The sequence below is a fragment of the Mycena indigotica genome, assembly GCF_014461135.1.
Source record: "Mycena indigotica strain 171206Taipei chromosome Unknown Mind.scaff0016, whole genome shotgun sequence".
Classification (NCBI taxonomy): Eukaryota; Fungi; Basidiomycota; class Agaricomycetes; order Agaricales; family Mycenaceae; genus Mycena; species Mycena indigotica.
Genome location: NW_023503015.1, coordinates 447,549 through 466,669, shown reverse-complemented (window position 1 = coordinate 466,669; position 19,121 = coordinate 447,549). Strand labels below are relative to the sequence as shown.

Here is a 19,121-nt window from a genome sequence, read left to right as displayed (position 1 = left end):
TCCCCTTGGAGGTGAACTGTGAAATAAAACTGAAAGAAGCTTCAACGACATTGACTCGTAGGTCATACAACAGCCCGCACAAATACAAAGAAGCATGGAGCATATTAATTAAGAAGCACTTAGATGCAGGCCGAATCTGTCCCTCTAACTCACCATACGCTTCACCCGCAATGCTGATTCCAAAGGCTGACAAGGAGGTGCTGCCTTGATGGGTTAATGACTACAGGGCTATTAATGCGAATACAGTCCACGATGTCTTCCCGCTTCCGCAAGTGGACGACATCTTAGCAGACTGTGCGAAAGGGAAAATCTGGTCTAAGATTGATTTTACAGATTCTTTCTTCCAGACGTGTATGCATCCCAACTCCATAAAGTTCACAGCAGTAAATACACCTCTGGGGCTTTACAAGTGGCTGATGATGCCACAAGGGTGGCGAAACACTCCTTCGGTACAACAATGTAGGGTTACAGCAGCCTTGCGGGATTACATTGGGCACTTCTGCCATGTCTACATCAACGATGTGATCATCGGGTCGCAAAACAAGGTCGAGTACGCAGAATACATCCGTCAAATATTCTCAGGCTTGGAAAAAGCTCAGCTCTACTGCAATGAAAAGAAAACACAACTGTACACTGCCAACGGGTTTCCACATGTGTCACAGCCGGAAAATCCCCGGTGGACACATGTGATCTCCGGCTGGTTCCCAGATCTGCACCACATGGTTTCCCTCTTTGGTCGCAAATGGGACCATGATGGTTCCAGAGTGTCTGGAAACCAGCTGGATCTCCAGGTCACCACCCTCTAGTATATTTGGTAGGGCCTATACTACCGATTGTTCAACCAGACACAAAAGAACAAAACATTAGATATTATTGCATGGTACTACGAACATGTACAAAGTGGACTACGTATTCGCTCCTGGGGTAGACGCGTGCAGCAATCCGCCCGGCCGGAGACGCCGCCCGGCCGAAGACGAGCGCGACCCCCAATAGCCGGCAGCCCCATCGCCTATCGGTTGTCTTCGAATTAAGGCCCCCAGACATGCGGCACTGACGAGTAAGTCAGCACAGCATCATACAACGAGCATAGTGACGTACGGATATCCACTCCAGTGCAGCGCGTTCGTGTTCGGCGGCGGAGCCCGCACCTTATCCCGTGCACTCATGGCTGGCCTCGTCTGCTTCTGCACCTCCCCATCACCCTCCTCCGAATCGGCATCGCTGCTTTCCGACGAGCTATCCTCCAGGATGGCCACAGGTTCTTCTTTCGGGCCCCTGGGACATGCGGCACTGACGAGTAACTTAGCAGAGCATCACACAGATAAGCAGACTGACGTACGGGTGTCTACTCGTGTCCACTCCTTTGGTGTAGCGCGTTCGCGCTCGCGGCGCTGAGTGGTGCTGTTATTTGGCCCCGGATCCACCTCTAGTAGCGTGAGTTGGCAATATACTCACGAAAGTTTTGCAGCTTACAGCTGAGATGCCTCGTGGATGAGGATGGTGGGGGCGGAAGTCCCATTGGTAATGTGGCGGCCAGGGCGGCTGAGCTTGGTATGGAGCGCTTGTCCTCTGGGGTGAGGGGAGGGGGGAAAAGGAAGAATGATTCATACTTTGGTGTGACGAAAATTTTAATATCCGGATCAAATTCCTGCACAGCATGTCACGATGTGGCATCGGGCGCTCAATCGCTGATGGCAACCGTCAAGTCCAAGTCAAGTCCCCCAAGTGCTCAATGCCACTGGCCCTAAAGTTACATGTTTCATCTGCACTTACATTGTCTGATTTGGTATCCCCTATAGATACTGTGGTTGTAGTTAATTCATTTTGTAATAAGAAATTCAGACATAGTTTCAAACTCTAAATTAAAATTTGTCAATGTTCTACAGATTATAAAGTGCTGGGATACAGACAAATATGTCATCTGGATTCCAGCTGGAATTTCCAGCTGAGCAGAACTGCTGGAATTCAGCTGGAAACTACCTGGACCCAGATGTTGACTTATGTGGAAACCAGCTGGAATGTCCAGCTGGCTGACAGCTGTTGACACTTTGGTGGTGTATGCCTATGAGATAGACTTTCTAGGTCACCACATCTTGCAGTGCGCGATTGAGGCAGACAGGTATTTTGCCAAAATAGACAAGATTACAAGCTGGCCGGTCCCAAAAAAGCGCCACTCATGTCCGTGCCTTCCTTGGATTGGTTAGGGAATGGCACGGGTATACCCATGGGGATCCGAGGGCATACTTGTACCCATACCCGCACAGCCACCTACCCGTGGGTATGGGTTGACCCGCGGGTGGCCATACATACACTGAGGGAAGAGTCAGCAACAAGGCGGATAATGCCTGATAAAAAGGCAGCATCATGCCAGGGACAAACCCAGGACCTCTTGAACACTGAGATTTATCATGAAACGGGCAAACCAGCTGAATCATCAAGCCACAGGTAGGGCTGGCTCTGAGCCGTACCCGTACCCGCACGGGTAAAACCCGCATACCCGCGCGGGTATGGCCTACCCGTGCCATTGCCTAGGATTGGTTAGGTTTGTTGCGCAGTTCCTGCCAGACCTTGCAAGGCACACAGAAATCCTCTTGCCATTAACCACCAAAACTGCCAATAAGGAATGGCCAGGATGGGAGGGCCACCACCAGCTGGCCTTTGACACTATAAAGAAGTTGGTTTTAGGTGCGGACTGCTTGGTGTCCATTGACCATGAGAATATAGGTGCTAACAAGATCTTTGTGACTACAGATGCTAGTGACACATGTTCGGGTAGAATATTGTTGTATGGCACAACATGGGAATTGGCTCGCCCAGTCGCATTTGACTTGATGACGTTCAAGGGGGCAGGACTAAACTATTTAACTACCCCGTTCATGAGAAGGAGCTACTGGCAATCATAAGATAGCCTGGGTTATCACATTGGGTTTTGGTGAAAATTTAAAACAGCAGCCCAAAGCTGGACTTTTTCGTGACAGATATAGGTCCAAATAGCTGGGACCGATTCTTACATAAATCATAGGCCTTGATTTCGATGCACGTGACTCAGAAATTACCTTATTTTTTTCGACACACATGACTTGAAAATTACCTTATTTGTAATTTCCCTCATGTGGGTCGAAATCCGCAGCATTGATGTTAAACCCAATCAGCTGACCACATTTGGCACCGGTTTTCCTATCAAAAAGTCCTGCTTTAAGTCCCCGTTTTTGCACAAATCCCCAGTGTGTATCTTGGTGTGTATGCCAGCAGCCCTTAACAATCACTGAACAAAGAATGCTACCATCAGGAAAGGTGTTTTTGCTACCCCACCACCTGTCAAAGCCCAGTAGAGCTGGTAGCACCGGTTGCTCTAGTAGCGCACGGTAACCTTCTGTAGATCTCTGTGGGTAGCTGGTAGTTATGGATAGCGACCGCCAATCACTTGATAGATCGGAGTAGGGATGTGCAAAAACATGATAGGCAAATACCTCAATAAATCTCTCATTGTCAATCAGTACAAACTTGTGGTAAGTACTTGAACACTTCAAATAGCTAAGAACTTATATTCAGCTCACCAAGGCCTTCCCTAACTCTGTAAAATTCTGCTAAGTCCACGATCACAGGCAGGCATGACAACCGTGACATGATTGATGGCTGCGGAAAAGATCCGAGCATTAAATCAAATGGCGCCACTCGACACATTCTTCCTTCCTTTCCCTTCCTCTTCCACCACCTGTTCCTTGCGTCCCACAACAAGGCCCACCGCCCTCTCCCCGAGATGTGGTATGTCAATATATTCCCTGTCTCTAACACCTTACTGAATCCTAGCTTGACTCACCTGTTTGTCGTGCCAATGCATGGCTCGTAGCCCTCCCTGTATCCGTCCAAATCGCACGAAAATTGGTACGGATGCTCGTTTATCATGCTGCCACCGACTGACAAGTTTTCAGCGCGAACGGTGTAGCCATTGGCTGTCACGACGGCGAGAGCTCCCTGGGGCTGGGACCTCGCTGGCTAGGTCTGTTGTCGGTCGTGGAACGCCAAACTCTGTGTAGCCGTGTGGGACAGCTACTCCTCTGTGGCCTCAAGGTATCGGCCATCTACGACCAGCCGTTCCTCACCAACGAGCGATTGATTCCGGGTAGAAGGGGAAGCAAGGTAAGTCATCGAACAATCCCTGCCCTCTTGATCTCGCTTCCCCTTCTCCATTGCCTATTCCTCATTCCACTCCTTTTATCTTCATCCCAACATGTACCGTAAACTTTAGCACCCATGTATCCAGTAACAGTAACTCAATTGACTTGTTTCGCATCCTTCTCCAGTCTATTTGAGTAGAATGTGGACAATAATGCCCTTTCTATTGTTCACTACTGTTTGCTACTAGCATGTCACCAAGCTGCTACCAACTGCTACTATCTATTGGCAGGTTGCTACCAAGCGCCCGAGATGACGGGACTTGTCTACCGGGCTACCACGGCTATCAAGTCTACCTAGCGTGTGATTGCAAAGTTGTCTGTTCCTGATGACTAGTATGCTTGTCATTGCTCATCGGGTGTATTCGATTACCATCAATACTCATACAGGTAGGCATAGATCTCTCTTTGACCTTTTGGGTGAGCACAGGAGGTTGGTGGCGAGCAAATGACCAACAGAGCAGATCTAAGCCTGAGTGCTGGAGAGTGGTGTGGTGGGAAAGGCAGGCCCCAAAATTATATTCTCTATCATCATCACCTACATGTATTCATGAGCAAGCCTGCCTACATATTAAGTACTTAGTATTTTTACATTACAGGTTTCAAGCCTCACCCAAATAGATTCCTTCCAAAAGATATATCTGTTAGGACAATATGACATATCATTGCCTGGTTGGAACACTAACTGATCTGTAACATTGACAGCTTACAAGCCAGAAAAAATACACAAAGCAAGGTCTCAGGCCCAGGCGCCGGCCCTTGTATAATATATATCTGCTAAATTCTATCTTTAATGTATGCAAGTTTTTTCTAGTGTTCAATTATCAATCAGAACATCCTGTCATGAAGCTGTTGGAATATAGCTGTGGATTAAGCAAGCGTATGTACAGCTGCAAATGCAGCACAGGGAACACCAGGTGCGCCTTTTGTATTTCTTCTTCTATATCTTCTACTTCGTTCTATGCTTGTTGGCACCTACTATGTGCCGAAGTTCATGTAAGTCTTGACATGGCGGCCCTTGCGGTGCGAGTTGACGAGGCCCTCGTAGAATCTAGGGGGGCGCTGCGTCAGCCCAACCTGCTCTGCGATGGTTGAAAAGAATACGCACATGTCGCACAGCGCCTCCTCGAGCGGGACCCGGCCGTCCGGGGTCTGGACCTCTTCCTTGCAGGCCTGCTGGAGACGGACGAATATGTCGAGGATGGTGATGCCCGCCGGGTTCTCGATGCGCACCGGGTACTCCTCGTCGTCGCGGTCCATCGTAATCAGCTCGATGCTGTGGACGGCTGGGATGGTTGCGAGGTCGTGCGCGACGGCGCAGTCGGCGAGGGGCACGGGGTCACGGTCGTCGGGGTCGGCGGCGAACATGAACGGGCGCCGCTCGACGTCGGCCCACTCTTCGTCGTCGTCGTCGCCGTCGTCGAGCGTGACGATGTCGGCGTCGAGGTCGATACCGCCGATCTCTGCGGGGTGCGGGAAGTACACCTCCGCGGCGGGAGCGCCGATCGGGTACGACACCTTGTCGACGAGCGGGTGGAATACGAGCGGCTCGCTGTCCTTCTCGAGGCTTGACTGCTTGACGCCTAAACAGCCGTCAAATTCAAAAGTCATCTTCTCCGGCGCGCGATTCCCACTCACCGACGTCCATGTACACCGCGCTCGGCCGGCGGAAGATGCGCATCTGCAAGACCGGGTCCGTGTCCACCATGCTTTTCCACGCCCTGCACACGCGCGGGACGACGAGCAGCAGCGTGAAGTACGGGATGTGGTGCATGATGCGCGCCAGCAGCTCCGGCGGGAAGTCCACCGGGAACGCCATGGTCGGCAGGGCCACAGAGTCAGCTTGGGTCGTCGTTTTCGCTTTCTTCGCCATCCGGGTGCGTGCAGTAGATTTTTCGCCGGAACGCGTCGAAGAGAGAAGCGGTCACGCGCGTCACGTCGCCTAAAGTACCGCTCGCCACGTGCATGTCACGTATAGGCCAAAGAAAAGTCAATCACCATTTTGCTAAACCGCTAGCGGCGCGTAGAAGGCGAATTCCGAAACTTACTGACACAGCCTACGACGAATCCACCCGCCGGCGGCGCCCGACGCTTTAGGTGCTGTGGTACTGTAAGTCCGGAAGAAAAGATGGCGGTAAGTAAGTGTAACCCGGCCGGGCCGCGTGATATCGCGAACCCGGCACCCGCCCCGGTTGGCCGTCCCCCACTCCCGGTGCCGGCGGCCCTCCGGCGGATCGTGACGAGCGGCTCGCGGGCCCGGATGTGCATCGTCTCGGGCCTCCCCGGCAGTCCGGACTCCGGGTGCCCTCCCGTCCAATCACTTTACTGGTTATGAATTTAGTACTATATATGTTCGAGCCCAACACTTTTGAGAATGCGGTGCGCTATCTAGCCTAATCATCAAGTACGACGGTCCAAGCGGGGTCAACCAGTTGAAAGTTCTCCACACCGTGCGAAACTGTTCGACCCAAAAAAGCTGGTCTCCATCTACTTATATGCCAATCGATAACGCTCACGCGCACTTTGATCACCACATTCGCCGCAGTGAATCGAACCCACGTCACACCGCAAATCTCAGATTGACCACGCTGCCCGTCACGACGAGTGCGTTCCCGTCAGCACGCCGCTGCCTTGCACCGCAATCATGCACACATTTTCACACTTGCACACACTTCAGTGACACAAAAAATTGACAAAAATGTGTGGACGTCCTCTTCTGGCACTTCGACCACCACATTCGCCGCAGTGAACCGGACCCACGTCATATCGGGAGTCCGGATTGAATTGACTGCGGTGCACGTCATGACCGACGGTCAGCAGTGAGCACGTCGATGCCTTTCGCACACTTGGTGAAAGTTCGAGCCCTTCGTCAACGCAAAAATTAACCAAATATTGACAAGGTGTTCACCCCACTTCGACTACCACATTCGCAGCAGTGAATCGAACCCACGTCAGATCGCGAGTCTGGGATTGACCGCGCTGCGCGTCACGACAAGCGCGTCTCCTACGCTCAACACACTGCTGTCTTTCACCGCAACTGAATCATGTACATCCTGCACACATTGCCACACTTTGTGAAAGTTTGAGCCGCCCAAAAAACGTCCAACTATTCACATCCTACCCCACAAGTTCGACCGCCACATTCGCAGCAGTGCATCGAACCCACGTCACATCGCGAGTCTGGGATTGATCGCGCTGCGCGTCACCACAAGCGGGTCCCCGACGCTCAGCACGCCGCTGTCTTGCACGGGGATCATGTACATCCTGTGGACTCGTCAGCACACCCAAACCCTGGCCGCGAATTCGGAAGCATACCCGAAGCAGTACTTCGCCGGGACCGCTGCCTCGACGCGGCGATACTGCATCATCGCGTTGTTCGGCATCTGCGGGTCGCGTTCGCCGGAGTCGGTGTCCACATTCGGGAACTAAAACGCCTCCTAAGTCAACATCGTAAAAGTCACCTGAGGGATTACTTACCATGCATCGCGGACAGCGCATTGGCAAGAGGAAACTCCGGCCATCCGGCGCTCTAATCTCCTGCCAATCATCCTCGCCATACGCCTCCTCCACGCCCTCAACCACCACATTCGGGCGGAACCGCTCTATCAACAGCCTCTTCGCATCACGCGCCGCCCACGCATCAACACGTGGCCGCGGCTCGTCCGGCTTGCACCCGGCCACCTTCTGCTCATACTCGCCCCTTGCGAGCGCATGCACGTGCGCCTCCGCGTCCACGAGCGAGGCCGTCGACACGAGCAGGAACGGCGTCGCGTCCGGGTAGCGCACGGTCGACCCGCCGGCGTACCCGAGGTCGTCCGGCGCCCACCCGATCTGCTCCGTCGGCCGGCGCGCGAGCGAGCCGTGCGTCGTCACGAAGAGCACCGGGCGGCCGATATACGCCGACAGGATTTCGGACGGGGTTGATAGCGCATCGTTGTCGCTGCTCTGGGCGACGTAGCCCGCGCCGGCATGTCCCCAGAGGTCGAACCCGGCGTGGATTTCCCAAGAGGAGAGCGTCTCGGGCGTTGGGCGCAGCGGGACGGAGAAGGACGGCGTGTCGGGCGAGTCCGGGAAGGATACCGTCAGCACGCCGCCATCGGGAGAAGACGGGTCGCGATGGATAGAGGGGAAGACGCGTACGAGCTTGGGCAGGGCAAGTAAGCAAAATGAAGACATTTAAACTGGTAGTGCACCTTGATGCCCCGGTTATCCCTTGCAGACAGCTGCTTATTCTTCTCGACATCAACGACCATCCACTGCCGGTCGAACTCGAAGCCTTCCCGGTCGTACGTGCTGCTCTCCAGCTCGATCCCCGCGCAGCTCTAGAAAGCTGAGCTACGGGGGCTGCCTGGAGCGGGACTCGCTTGCCTTGATGGGGTAGACTGTGGGCGTTCGTCAGCAGTCATCATCGGGCGGGGAGGAGCCCGAGACATGCGACTGACTCATGATTCGCGCGACGCGCAGGTCCGTGCCATGCACCGTGTCCGGCGCTGCTAGGCGTCGAAGGCCAGACGAAAACGCGCGCTGAAAACATGTGTCCATACAGTTAGCTTTTCAGAGCAGTTGAGGACAGCAAATAACGCACCAGCCATCTTTTCTACCACAAAAAACGCGTCAGCCTTCACCATCCCCACCACAAGTCACGACACTCACCCTCCGCGCCCACCCCTCCGATACGACATACACCGACGCCGCGCCCACCGCCAGCAGCACCAGCGGGCGGAGCAGCGGAGCCCCGAACACAGACGTAGACGTAGTCATCGCGGCAAGAAGACAAGACGCGATCAGCCGCCCACGTGATGCGTGGCGCATCTTTAACCGATGTGACAGGCGTGACCGTCAGTCTTTTTTGGAAAGAAATGAAAATCAACCGCGCTGGTTGCTGCACAAGTCACACAATAATTGAACCAAAATGAATGATAATTGCTTAACTGAATTTCAAACTGCTAAAGTCCTTTTTTTTACAAAGTCAAGGAAACTCTACACATTCACACATTTTCAAAACATGATTCATCATGACTGTAAATACTTCAAGTTGGTATTAGGATGCTATCAGGTCCCTGGGGCCGGGCCTGGCCGAATGTTCAAGCACCTCAAAACTCAAATAACTTTGCACTAGAATGGCAACCCTGTTTGGCTTATGAACCATCATCATATACATAAATTATTTGTTTATTTTGTGACAAATCAAGTAGGCAGAAAGAATCAACAAAGAAAAACAAGCATATCCTGTATTAAGCCAGATTGTTACTATAGAAACTACACTTCCATCAACTGTTTCAGGGTACCAATGGACTGTTCTCTTCCACAATTGAACCTTCCTTGTTGAGAATGACTTGGGATGTCTCTTTTTCCACATGGTCAGAAGAAGAAGAATTAATGTCAACAAGTCTGTTGCGAATGAAGGCCACAATTCCAGCAGAATTGTCTCCTGGATGGCCACCCTCTGTATCTAATTGAGGAAAATCTTCATGCCACTTTTGCATAAGAGACCCGTGTTGAAATAGATGTACAACTCCCAAGGCAGACAATGGTCGCTGGCCTGAAGATGTTAATAATTATGATACATTATAGCAGAGTTCTGATTCACCTAATGCAAAGTAGAATATATTTGCCCCAAAAAGCAATGTGAAGGCACCATTGAAGAATGTCCAAAAGCCACCAACACTGGAGATGCCTAATAGCATTGAAGCATCAGCAATTTGCTCAAAGTATTGAACATTGTCTGATAGCATCGAACCAACATTCATGATTGTCATTGAGCTGGTGTTGAATGGTTGGGGAGATGTGGTATCTTGCCTAATTTGGATGATTTTGACAATATAAAGGTAGTTCTGGGAAAATTATTATTAGTTAGACCCACAAGCTGAAATTATTCTCACCAAGGGATCATTGTACAGTCGTTGTATATTCCAACCTAGATTACATGACAGATGTTCATTTGACATGACAGGGGTAGAAGGAGGCTGCATATAGTTTGGTATCTTGAATGGTGATGGGGTTGGTGGGGGAAAGATGATATAAAAACCACTACCATCTGGTAGACCAAAGACAGTTATTGTTAAACGGTTAACCATTGACCACCAAAAGGGACCTAGGATAATGAAAAATATATACAAATCCATAGTTGAGACTCACAGATGGCTTGCAAATAATTAACAGAACATGACGTGGTTGTATTTGTATCCATTATGTCTGCATTTATTTCAACTTTGGGTTCAACTATTTGATTTCCTGAGTCATTGAAGACTTCTAGATCCTGTGATATATAATTTTTAGGAAAAGACAATAATATCTCAATAATAACCTACAAATGTGACATTATTGTGCATAACATTGCCCAAACGATCTGGCATGAACAGTGGTATGCTGAGATGGACCTTTGATTCATGGGGCTTGACAAGAATCAAGTATATGGCAAATCCAGGCACAAAAATTACACAGCAACTGATTATAAGTGACCGTAGGACAATGATAATGATAGATTCCCCCCTGTTCAACCAGTTAGTATATTATCACAATGATTCAATGTCTCATACCGAATAAGGGGTCTTGATAATGATCTATTGATCAATATGGTGCCCAGGTTGTATGGTGGATTGACAGGTAGACAATTGCCCAGAAAACTGGAGTTGTTTCCTTTCCACAGAGTGATAGCCCAGAAAATACAAAGCAGAATGAGGAGGCCAAGTGTTGCTGCAGTAAATATTGTTAATAACAGCTGTGTGTTCAGGCTTATTGAACCAAGCCGCCATTGGACCAAATTATCATCGTGTTGAGGCAGTATAATTGAATTCATCCCATGATAGGTTAATGCAACTCCTATTTCTATTTTAGAATTCTATAATTCAGATAACATCACATACCAGTAAGCTCAACTAGCCAAAGGAAAAGGTTAACTTTGGTGGCCTGCCACCATCTTTGACCAAAGATTGTGAGTCTAAGAGAGCATTCATTAGTTGAGGCAAGGGTGTATAAGCTGTATGGATGGTAAAACAAACCTGAGAATATGATGAAAAAATGTCAGCAGATATGTTCCTAGACCAACGGTAAGGGTAGTCTGTGCCCTGGGCCCAATAGAATTGTCCATATAAAATCGGATGTTCCTATATTGGACAATTATTAACAGGATGTTCACTATCAAGGTGAACAGGAGGCTGCGCAGAGTGTACACTCTAACACGGGCATTGTTCCAGAATGGCGGGATTTTGAATAGCATCTTGACTGGTGAGCGGGGCCCGGCACTTGGGGCTATATATCTCGCCGGCCAGAAATAATCCAACCTAAAGATATCACATCATCTCGAATGAATGATTCATACTGTGGCGTTGCATGATTCTCGGGACGGGGATAAAAACAACCATTGGTTGGGCACCACTGTGCGGTATTGCATTCTGGATGGCCGCAGGCTTGTTCGGTTCCTCAATGTCTCGTTATGCATCCTTGCACTGCCTTGATTGACTCCCGCATCTTCAAGTCGAGCACCTTGAACGGAAGTCTCTTGCTGTAGGGATCACCTTCCCCGAGTCCAGTCGAGAGTCAGGTGGAGGTCACACCACGATTTCAATTTTCGTTCCGCCAGAGATTCTGTTCCACTGGCGAGGACGTGCTCCGCTGTAGATCACGGAACAAGATCTGGTTAAGTCATTGTGGCCAATGGTGGAAGTGGCCTTATCACGTCTGATATCGGCCTATGGCAGCGAACTCGCAACTTGAATGCGATGGTACAAAAAAGAGAAACAAAGGCAAGACATACACGAAACGCCTCCCGACCCACTCACGACACCTCATACCGACTAACCAGCATCTCCCTTCCATTCGGCCTCACACTCCGGCGTCCATGGTCCCTCGACAGCGGCTTGCGCATATCTGTCCTTTATCATCCCCCACCCAAAACCCAAACAGAACACACTCACCAAACGCATCCACCTCGTCCCTGCCCCTTCCCTCCCCGCCGCCCTCGACCAAGCTATGGTAATACTCCCTCACCCGTCTGTACACGCTGTACCCCATGCCCTCGTACATCCCGACCGCGGCGTCGTTCGTGCACCTTACGTACAAGTCGACGAAGAGCGCGCGGAGGGGCGCGTCGCACACGCGCTCGAGGCGCCCGACGAGCGCGCGCGCGCGCCCGAGCAGCCGGAACTCGGGCGCGACCGTCAGGATCGTGATGTGTCCGTGCCACTCGGCGTGTTGGCCTTCTGCTTTGCCGAAGACTGGGCGGGGTGAGTGAGGGAGTGAAAGGGGAGAGGGAGGGGAAGACGCAACTGTAGCCCATCATGCGCCCGCCCGGCGCGGCCTCGAGGCAGCACAGCTCCGGCCAGCGCGAGAGGTAGTCGAGGTAGAACGAGTTCGAGTACTGGTCTTTCGTTAACCGTTGCCTACATCGTAGACGGCGCGCACCGTCTGGGTGAAGAAGTCCAGGTTCCTGGCACATGTCAGCGGCGGCGAGGAAGGGAGGAACGGCGGGACGCACACGTTGTTGAAGCGGAAGAGGTCCGTCGCGACGAACTGGCGCAGCACAGACATCGCGCGAGGGTGTGGTCGTGGTGGAAGGAAGGAAAGAAGGTCGGCTGATCAAGATGTCATCGATTACATTGACAGCACGCAATCCCGCTCGCCGCGGCAACTCAAAAGATTACTTAGAATACCACATCGGACGCACAGCACGTCCCCCTTGCGCCGCGTCCATATAAACATTGAAGTCACCCAGCCTGGCTATGACCCAAACTCAACATACGCCGTCAGATGCCCGCCCCTCCTCTCCAGCCTCGCGAGGCCCTCGTAGAACCTACCCACCATTAACACCCGCCCTAACGAAGTAGCATGTACTCACCCCCCGTCCGCGGGCGCCTCCCACAGCCGCCTCCCGCCACTCGCCGTCCCCACCTCCTCACTCGACCTGCGACCTCGTCAGCCCCATCCCATCCCACCTTGATCCCCGCAACCTACGCCTTCTTGAACGCGTCAAAAACATCGCACACCCTCACCCCCTCCTCATTCTCCACCGCAATCGGCACGTGCTGCGCGCCGTCGCCGACCGCCGCGAGGAGCGTCGCGCGGTGCACCGCCGGGACCGTCGCGAGGTCGCCCGCCGCGGCGTACGCGGCCAGCTCCTCGCCGTCACGGTCGTCGTCGGGCTCGGCGTTCCTTCGGCGCACATACGCGGTGTCGCCGTTGCCCATCGCGTACGAGACGATGCGCAGCAGCGGGTGCGGCTGCCAACCCGGTCATAAGCATCTCGATGCTGGCAAGAAGAGAAAACTTGAAGGGACGCACCACGACCCCCTCGCTCCCCTTCACCATCTCCACACTCGGCAGCCCTACGCCCACCCGCCATCATCGCACGCCATACCTTTTGCAGGAAAAAAACGCTGCTCACCGACGTCGACCCACACCCCACCCGCCCTCCTAAACATCCTCACCCGCAGCCCCGGCTCGCCCTCCACCATCGCCCGCCACGCCCTGCACACCCGCTGCGCGCGCAGGAGCAGGTCGTCGTACGCCAGCTGCGCGAGCACGCGCGCGAGCAGCTCCGGCGGCCCGGCGGCGGGAATTCGCCCGGGATCCGGGGCAGGGTATCCGAGGCGGGAGTTCGGCCGCGGGTCGGGGGCGGCGGATAGAAGATGGGCGGCGGGGGCGGCGCCGAGCGGGGCATCGCTGGTGGGCGTAAAGGAAGAAGAAGGAGAAATTGATGATACCTGTGACATGTTGTTGGTTTGTCAGCTGTGGTGATACTTAAGGTACAATATCTGCATGATATACTCTGGAGAGATGACAATTTGAACTGCTTGAATATTTATGTATTGGACTGACTAAGGAGAAATCAAGACAATGCCACTACATTGAATCGAAAACTAGGTGTACCTGTACCTATACTGTAGTAATTGATTCAATTCGGCGGTCACGCGTCACACCGGCCCTCCGACGCCGAAATATTTTGGCATGTCACGGGCCCACAGCTGGATGCTGAATGTCAAACAACCATCAGACCATCAAAAAAAATTTTGGCAGCCCCCGGGCCGCTAAGTACGCCGAAAATTTTCAGGCGTATACGGGGTTTTTTTTAAAAAGATCCCTTGTAATTAGAGTATTAACATTTTTAAAAAACATCAGTGATTTACAAGTTTCCCCCTCATTTTAATAGAATCCACGCTGTCAAACTCTGTATCTTTCTTGGCACCTTGGCATCAACATTTTTTTTCGTCTTTTTTGGCCTTTCCCCCACACAGTATTTTCCCCATACTTAAGGAATTTTCCACACGTCAGGTCCTGGGCCTTATAGCTACCACACTGCCCACCCTGACATGGCTTTTCCACTTTTTAAACCTTTTTTTGATCTCTCATTTCCCTATATAAAACCTGCCTTTTGGCAGGGGCATAAATTAGAGGCATTTTTTAAAAACATTAACACTGGTAATAAGAAGACCTTTTTAAAAAAAACCCCGTGTACAGGTGAAATTTTCGGCGGTCACACACATTGACAGGAGGCGCCGAAAATTTAATTTCGGCGCCGATGTCACACCCTTGTGGCACGCCGAATTGAATAAATTGCTACAGTACCCATACTATAGAGCACCTCTGTAGTTACACATCCTTCAAAATTGAAGGTTTTACTTACACCATTGCCGCAAAGCACTTCCTGACCAACAAGAAAAACATTGACCTTTTCTCCTCCTGTATGCTATTTCACAACCAGAAAATGACCACACTTGGTATTGAACCAGAAGAAGAGCAACAGTGTCATTCAGTGTGCAGAGCAAGATCACTTCTGTAGTGTTCATTTTACACTAATATTTTAGGAATCCACCACTGGCAAAACCCTCAATACTGCCCTATTTCTTGATCAATGTATTACATTGACAAAAAAAGTCCACAATTTTCGAAAAAAAAAAGTGCCGGGCACTTGATCAAAATAGGGAATATTTGCGGCCTCTGGCCCTGAAATAGTGGTTCACTCAAGGTTCATTTCCACTATTCCACAGCATTACTTTCCTGCAATGAAAAAAACAAAAAAAAAATGTACCACTTCTTTGTCTTGCAAATCATATTCCTGCCTGGTATTGAACTCAAAGAAGACAAGTAATATGAGTGTGTAGACAAAGATTGCCTATTGCATCCTTCCTAACTGTATATGCATCCACACTGGTGGGTTAACAGCATTGATCTCTGCTGAGGTCTTGGTAAGCCCTTGAAGCAGAAATAAGAGAAGAATTTAGAAATTTGATATTATAGCTAGTAAATGATTTAGAATATACTTACGTCGCAGGCTCTGTCCCAAGGTGATTGTTGGGAAGGTCTTGACGGATCGGTGATTGTGCAGGCGAAGGAGGCCGTGGACGATGGTCGGGGTGGGTCGGAGCGTCTGAAGGGGCGCCGGTCAGATGCGCCTCGGATGCGCTTGGAAGGTCCGAAGGAGGCCGAAGCGGGGGTTCCCCTGACACTGGCACTAAAATGTCTAGAGAGGGATTTCATATAAATTGAGATTTTTCTAGATAGAGTCACATTCCCTGCAGCTTGGGATCAACTTTGCTAGATAGTCATGTGGACAGGTGAATAATATATAATAAGATAGCAGTATAATATAATATTGGAGGCTCATCCAGACTATAGCATTATTTGTAATAATAATGATAACACAGTATAATAATAAAATGTATGATAGCATTGGTATAATACACACAATGATTCACCCTTGGGATTGAACCAGAAGGGAAGCAACACTGTCAATATGTAGAGTCAGATTCCTCTGATAGTGTGCCTGAATGTACATTGAGGACTTATAGTTGAATAAGAAACTAAGCATAATATATACAAATTTACTTCGACTCCTTCTCCTTGTCCTGCAGAAAATGAAGCAGTCGAAAAACATGGATGGAAATGTGGCTCGCACCAGCATTGACAAATTCTTTGCGAAGCCCTTTGCCAGGGAGGCCATCGACGGCCCATTGGAGACATCACGGAGCGGCGATGGCCGCGGCGGATGTCTGCTTCCTGCCGAGTAGCCGGTTTTGGAGGAGTGTGCAGAGAGCTTGTGGCTTGCGGCTGCGCGCGACGCCGTGATTCCCTTCTGCACATAAATTGTACATCAGTGACAACTGGCACAAGATCAGGCACTGGCACACACACGTGAGCGCACGGGCGGTGCGTGCCACAAGCGCGGGGTCCGCGGCCATCTCGTGCTCCCACGCCGCGCGATTCGCCGCCCCGTGCCGCGCGAGACCGGCCATCGTCGGCGCAGGGAAGCACGTCCCGTGAGGAAGCGCTCGGGACGCGTACCGCGCCACGGCGTCCTCCGGGCCGAGCCGGAGCGGCCCGTGTTCCGCCGTGAGCAGGAACTGGCGGCGGGGAGTTGCTGCGGCGTGCGTGTACTCCGGCGCGGTGTGCACGTGCGCAACCTCCGGCGCGGCTCCAAGTGCGTGCTGGTGCACCTCGACGACACTGCGGCGAATATCAAGTGCGACGGTTGCGAGGGGATTCCCGCCGAATGTCGCGAGCGGGAGGAGGTAGCAGACGCGGGAGCCATCGGGCTGCACAACAATGCGGCTGACGGCGCAGGGACGAAAGGCTTTGCCTTCTGTGCACCCCGGTGCTTGCCAAGCTACGCAGACGGACGCTAGGAAGGATCGTGTTGACGGCGCGAGGCTCGCGTTGTCGGCCGTGACCGTGAGAAAGCTGTTCACCGAGCCGGCGAGCAGCGGGATCTCGCGGCGGAGGACGATGATGTCGCCAATTTGAAGGTCGGCGGCAGCAATTATGGGAGATTGATTGATTGGCGGAGGTTTGACTTGCGTATTGCTATTGCCGGCGCTGATGTCCGGCCAACAAACGGAGCTGAGGCAGAGATCGGAAGCCATGGAGGGGGCTGAACTTGAAGTCTAAGCAGAGGGAGGGAAGGGAAGCCAGCAGGACCGGTCGCTGGGCTATATGGGCGCGTTGATGATCAAAGCGCCAGGTGGCACAGATCAGACAAGGGAGTGATGCGCGGAGGACAAAGACATTGACGCTTTGTTGATTGCTCTTTGTCTTGACGGCCACAGGGATATAACGGCGCGCAACCGGGCAGTCGTTAACACACTCCACCCACCCCCAGCAATCTGTTTCTTTTTTCCTTCATGGCTGCCACCCCGAAATTGATCGTCCCCCAAGACGGCGCCTTTGCTGTCGTTAAAATCGACCCAGTCGCGTCGCTGGAGTACCTGGACGATCCAGAGGCAATTGCCGCTGCGGCGGAAGTGGAGTTCCACGAATATGTGGTCTTGGTGCCAGGGGTATGTGGTTTTCTATATTCTGTTCTTTTTTCCGGCTACTGACGGCGGTCGGACAGTCTCGCAAGCACCTCCACGCCGGGCTCGTCTTCCGCGAAGAAATCATCGAGTTCGTGATGCAGGGCGTGCCGCCCGACGTTCCCGCGCTGGGTATCGCCTCAGCGATGTCCATCCCGCTTCCGCCCGCCTCTCACGCCCACTCGGCCGGCCGGGAGCCACTGCGGCTCGCGGGCCGGCCAGACGCCGGGCTGCCGTGGACCGATTGCCACCTCTCCGCGTTCCTCCGCGTTCCAGTGCGATGCGCCATCAAGTTCGCGGCTGACGATCCCGTGCAGCACGCGCTCGCCGACGCGGAGCTGCACCGGCATAACGACATGCTCGACGCGGACTGCTGCGCCCAGATCGCCGCACGTGATCGCGTAGACGCCGGCGCCGGGACCGAGACCGACCCGGAGGCTCCGGCCGTACTGGACTTGGACGAGGGCCCTGACGCCGATGCTCGTTCGTGCGGCTCCGGTCGATTCTCCTTCGAGGCCGACACAGCGGATCGCAGCTCGCTGTCAGCCGATCAACAGGCTGAGCTTGAAGACGCGGAAGAGACGTTGTTCCTGCTCGACCTGCTGTACGCCGCCGAGCCGCCACGCGACATGCTCACCGTCCACGTCACGCATGACCTGACCCGCGTCGGCCCGGAGCTGCGCAACCCGCGGCTGTTCTTCGAGGAGCAGGAGCAGATCGAACGGTTTGTTTGAAGAAGTTGCCTGTCCTGAATTTCGACATTTGACGCGTCTTCTAGAATCGCCGCCGAGTCCGTTGAACGCCGGCGGAAGGCTGCGGAGGCCGCCGACGCGGTGTACGCCGCCAAAACAGGTATGTATTCCTGTTGCTAGTGCCCTCGCTCATCTCAGTGTCACAGCCGCGCTCCTGGCTGGACGTTCGCGTGCCTCCGCCGCTGGTCTGCTGGAGGCGGACAGGACCAGCGAAGCCCCGCCGGCCGGCCTGTTGGCCGTCGCGAAACGATGGATTCGCCGCTTCCTCAACCGATAAGTACTCTGGTGTATATCGGCCAGTTATTCTGATCATCATTATGAAATTTGACAAATAACATTGAACTTGAACCACTTCTGTACTATTTTCACACTCAAGCAAACAATGTTCCTAGTACTAACCATTACTTACAGCATGTGATCCAAATTCATCCCATGTTATGACAATTGTGGACATAGTCTTCCTGAAATCTGTGTGACATATAACAAAAAATTATATAATGTTGGCAGTGTGATGTGTAACATAAACCATTGCAGTCTTATATTTCTGCTTAGAGCACAATGCAGTGATGCTCAACTTAGGGCTCCAAAATTCATTAAGCTTTAAGCCCTTACATAAGCCATAGGGTTTAAGCACTTGATTGCCTGAAAAGGAAATTTTCAGATGGCCCTTTTGTAGGTACGCGTACAGACAATAATCTACTACACATGGGCTGACCTTATGCTGTAAACTTACCATACACCTTTTTGAATCAAGTAGACAGTGCAGGAGGGCTGACCTAGCAGGCGAGGATCCAAAGAGAAGAAACTCTAAAGGTCCACCCAGTCATTCGTAACAGCCGTTGTAGAGCACAGAAGGCCTGAGCGGTGTTGCAGGTCTTGTCCCCAGGTGATCATTGGGATTAGGGCTC

The 19,121-nt window shown here is 52.1% G+C and overlaps 2 protein-coding genes across 2 annotated transcripts; both read right to left on the bottom strand.

The window, feature by feature from the left end:
• Positions 1 to 5,153: 5,153 nt before the first annotated feature.
• MIND_01352600 (F-box domain-containing protein) lies at positions 5,154 to 5,994 on the bottom strand (the record flags this gene model as incomplete). The annotated part of the gene is made up of 3 exons (XM_037369957.1): positions 5,154 to 5,226; positions 5,284 to 5,758; positions 5,814 to 5,994. The coding sequence occupies 3 exons, from the start codon at positions 5,992 to 5,994 to the stop codon at positions 5,154 to 5,156; spliced, it is 729 nt and encodes a 242-aa protein (XP_037213513.1).
• A 1,348-nt stretch (positions 5,995 to 7,342) lies between these two features.
• On the bottom strand, positions 7,343 to 8,936 carry MIND_01352500 (MOSC domain-containing protein; the record flags this gene model as incomplete). Its single annotated transcript, XM_037369956.1, has 8 exons — positions 7,343 to 7,439; positions 7,491 to 7,600; positions 7,653 to 8,318; positions 8,369 to 8,497; positions 8,544 to 8,557; positions 8,618 to 8,699; positions 8,761 to 8,772; positions 8,829 to 8,936. 8 exons carry the CDS (start codon positions 8,934 to 8,936, stop codon positions 7,343 to 7,345), a joined length of 1,218 nt encoding a protein of 405 aa, XP_037213512.1.
• Between the last annotated feature and the right edge of the window lie 10,185 nt (positions 8,937 to 19,121).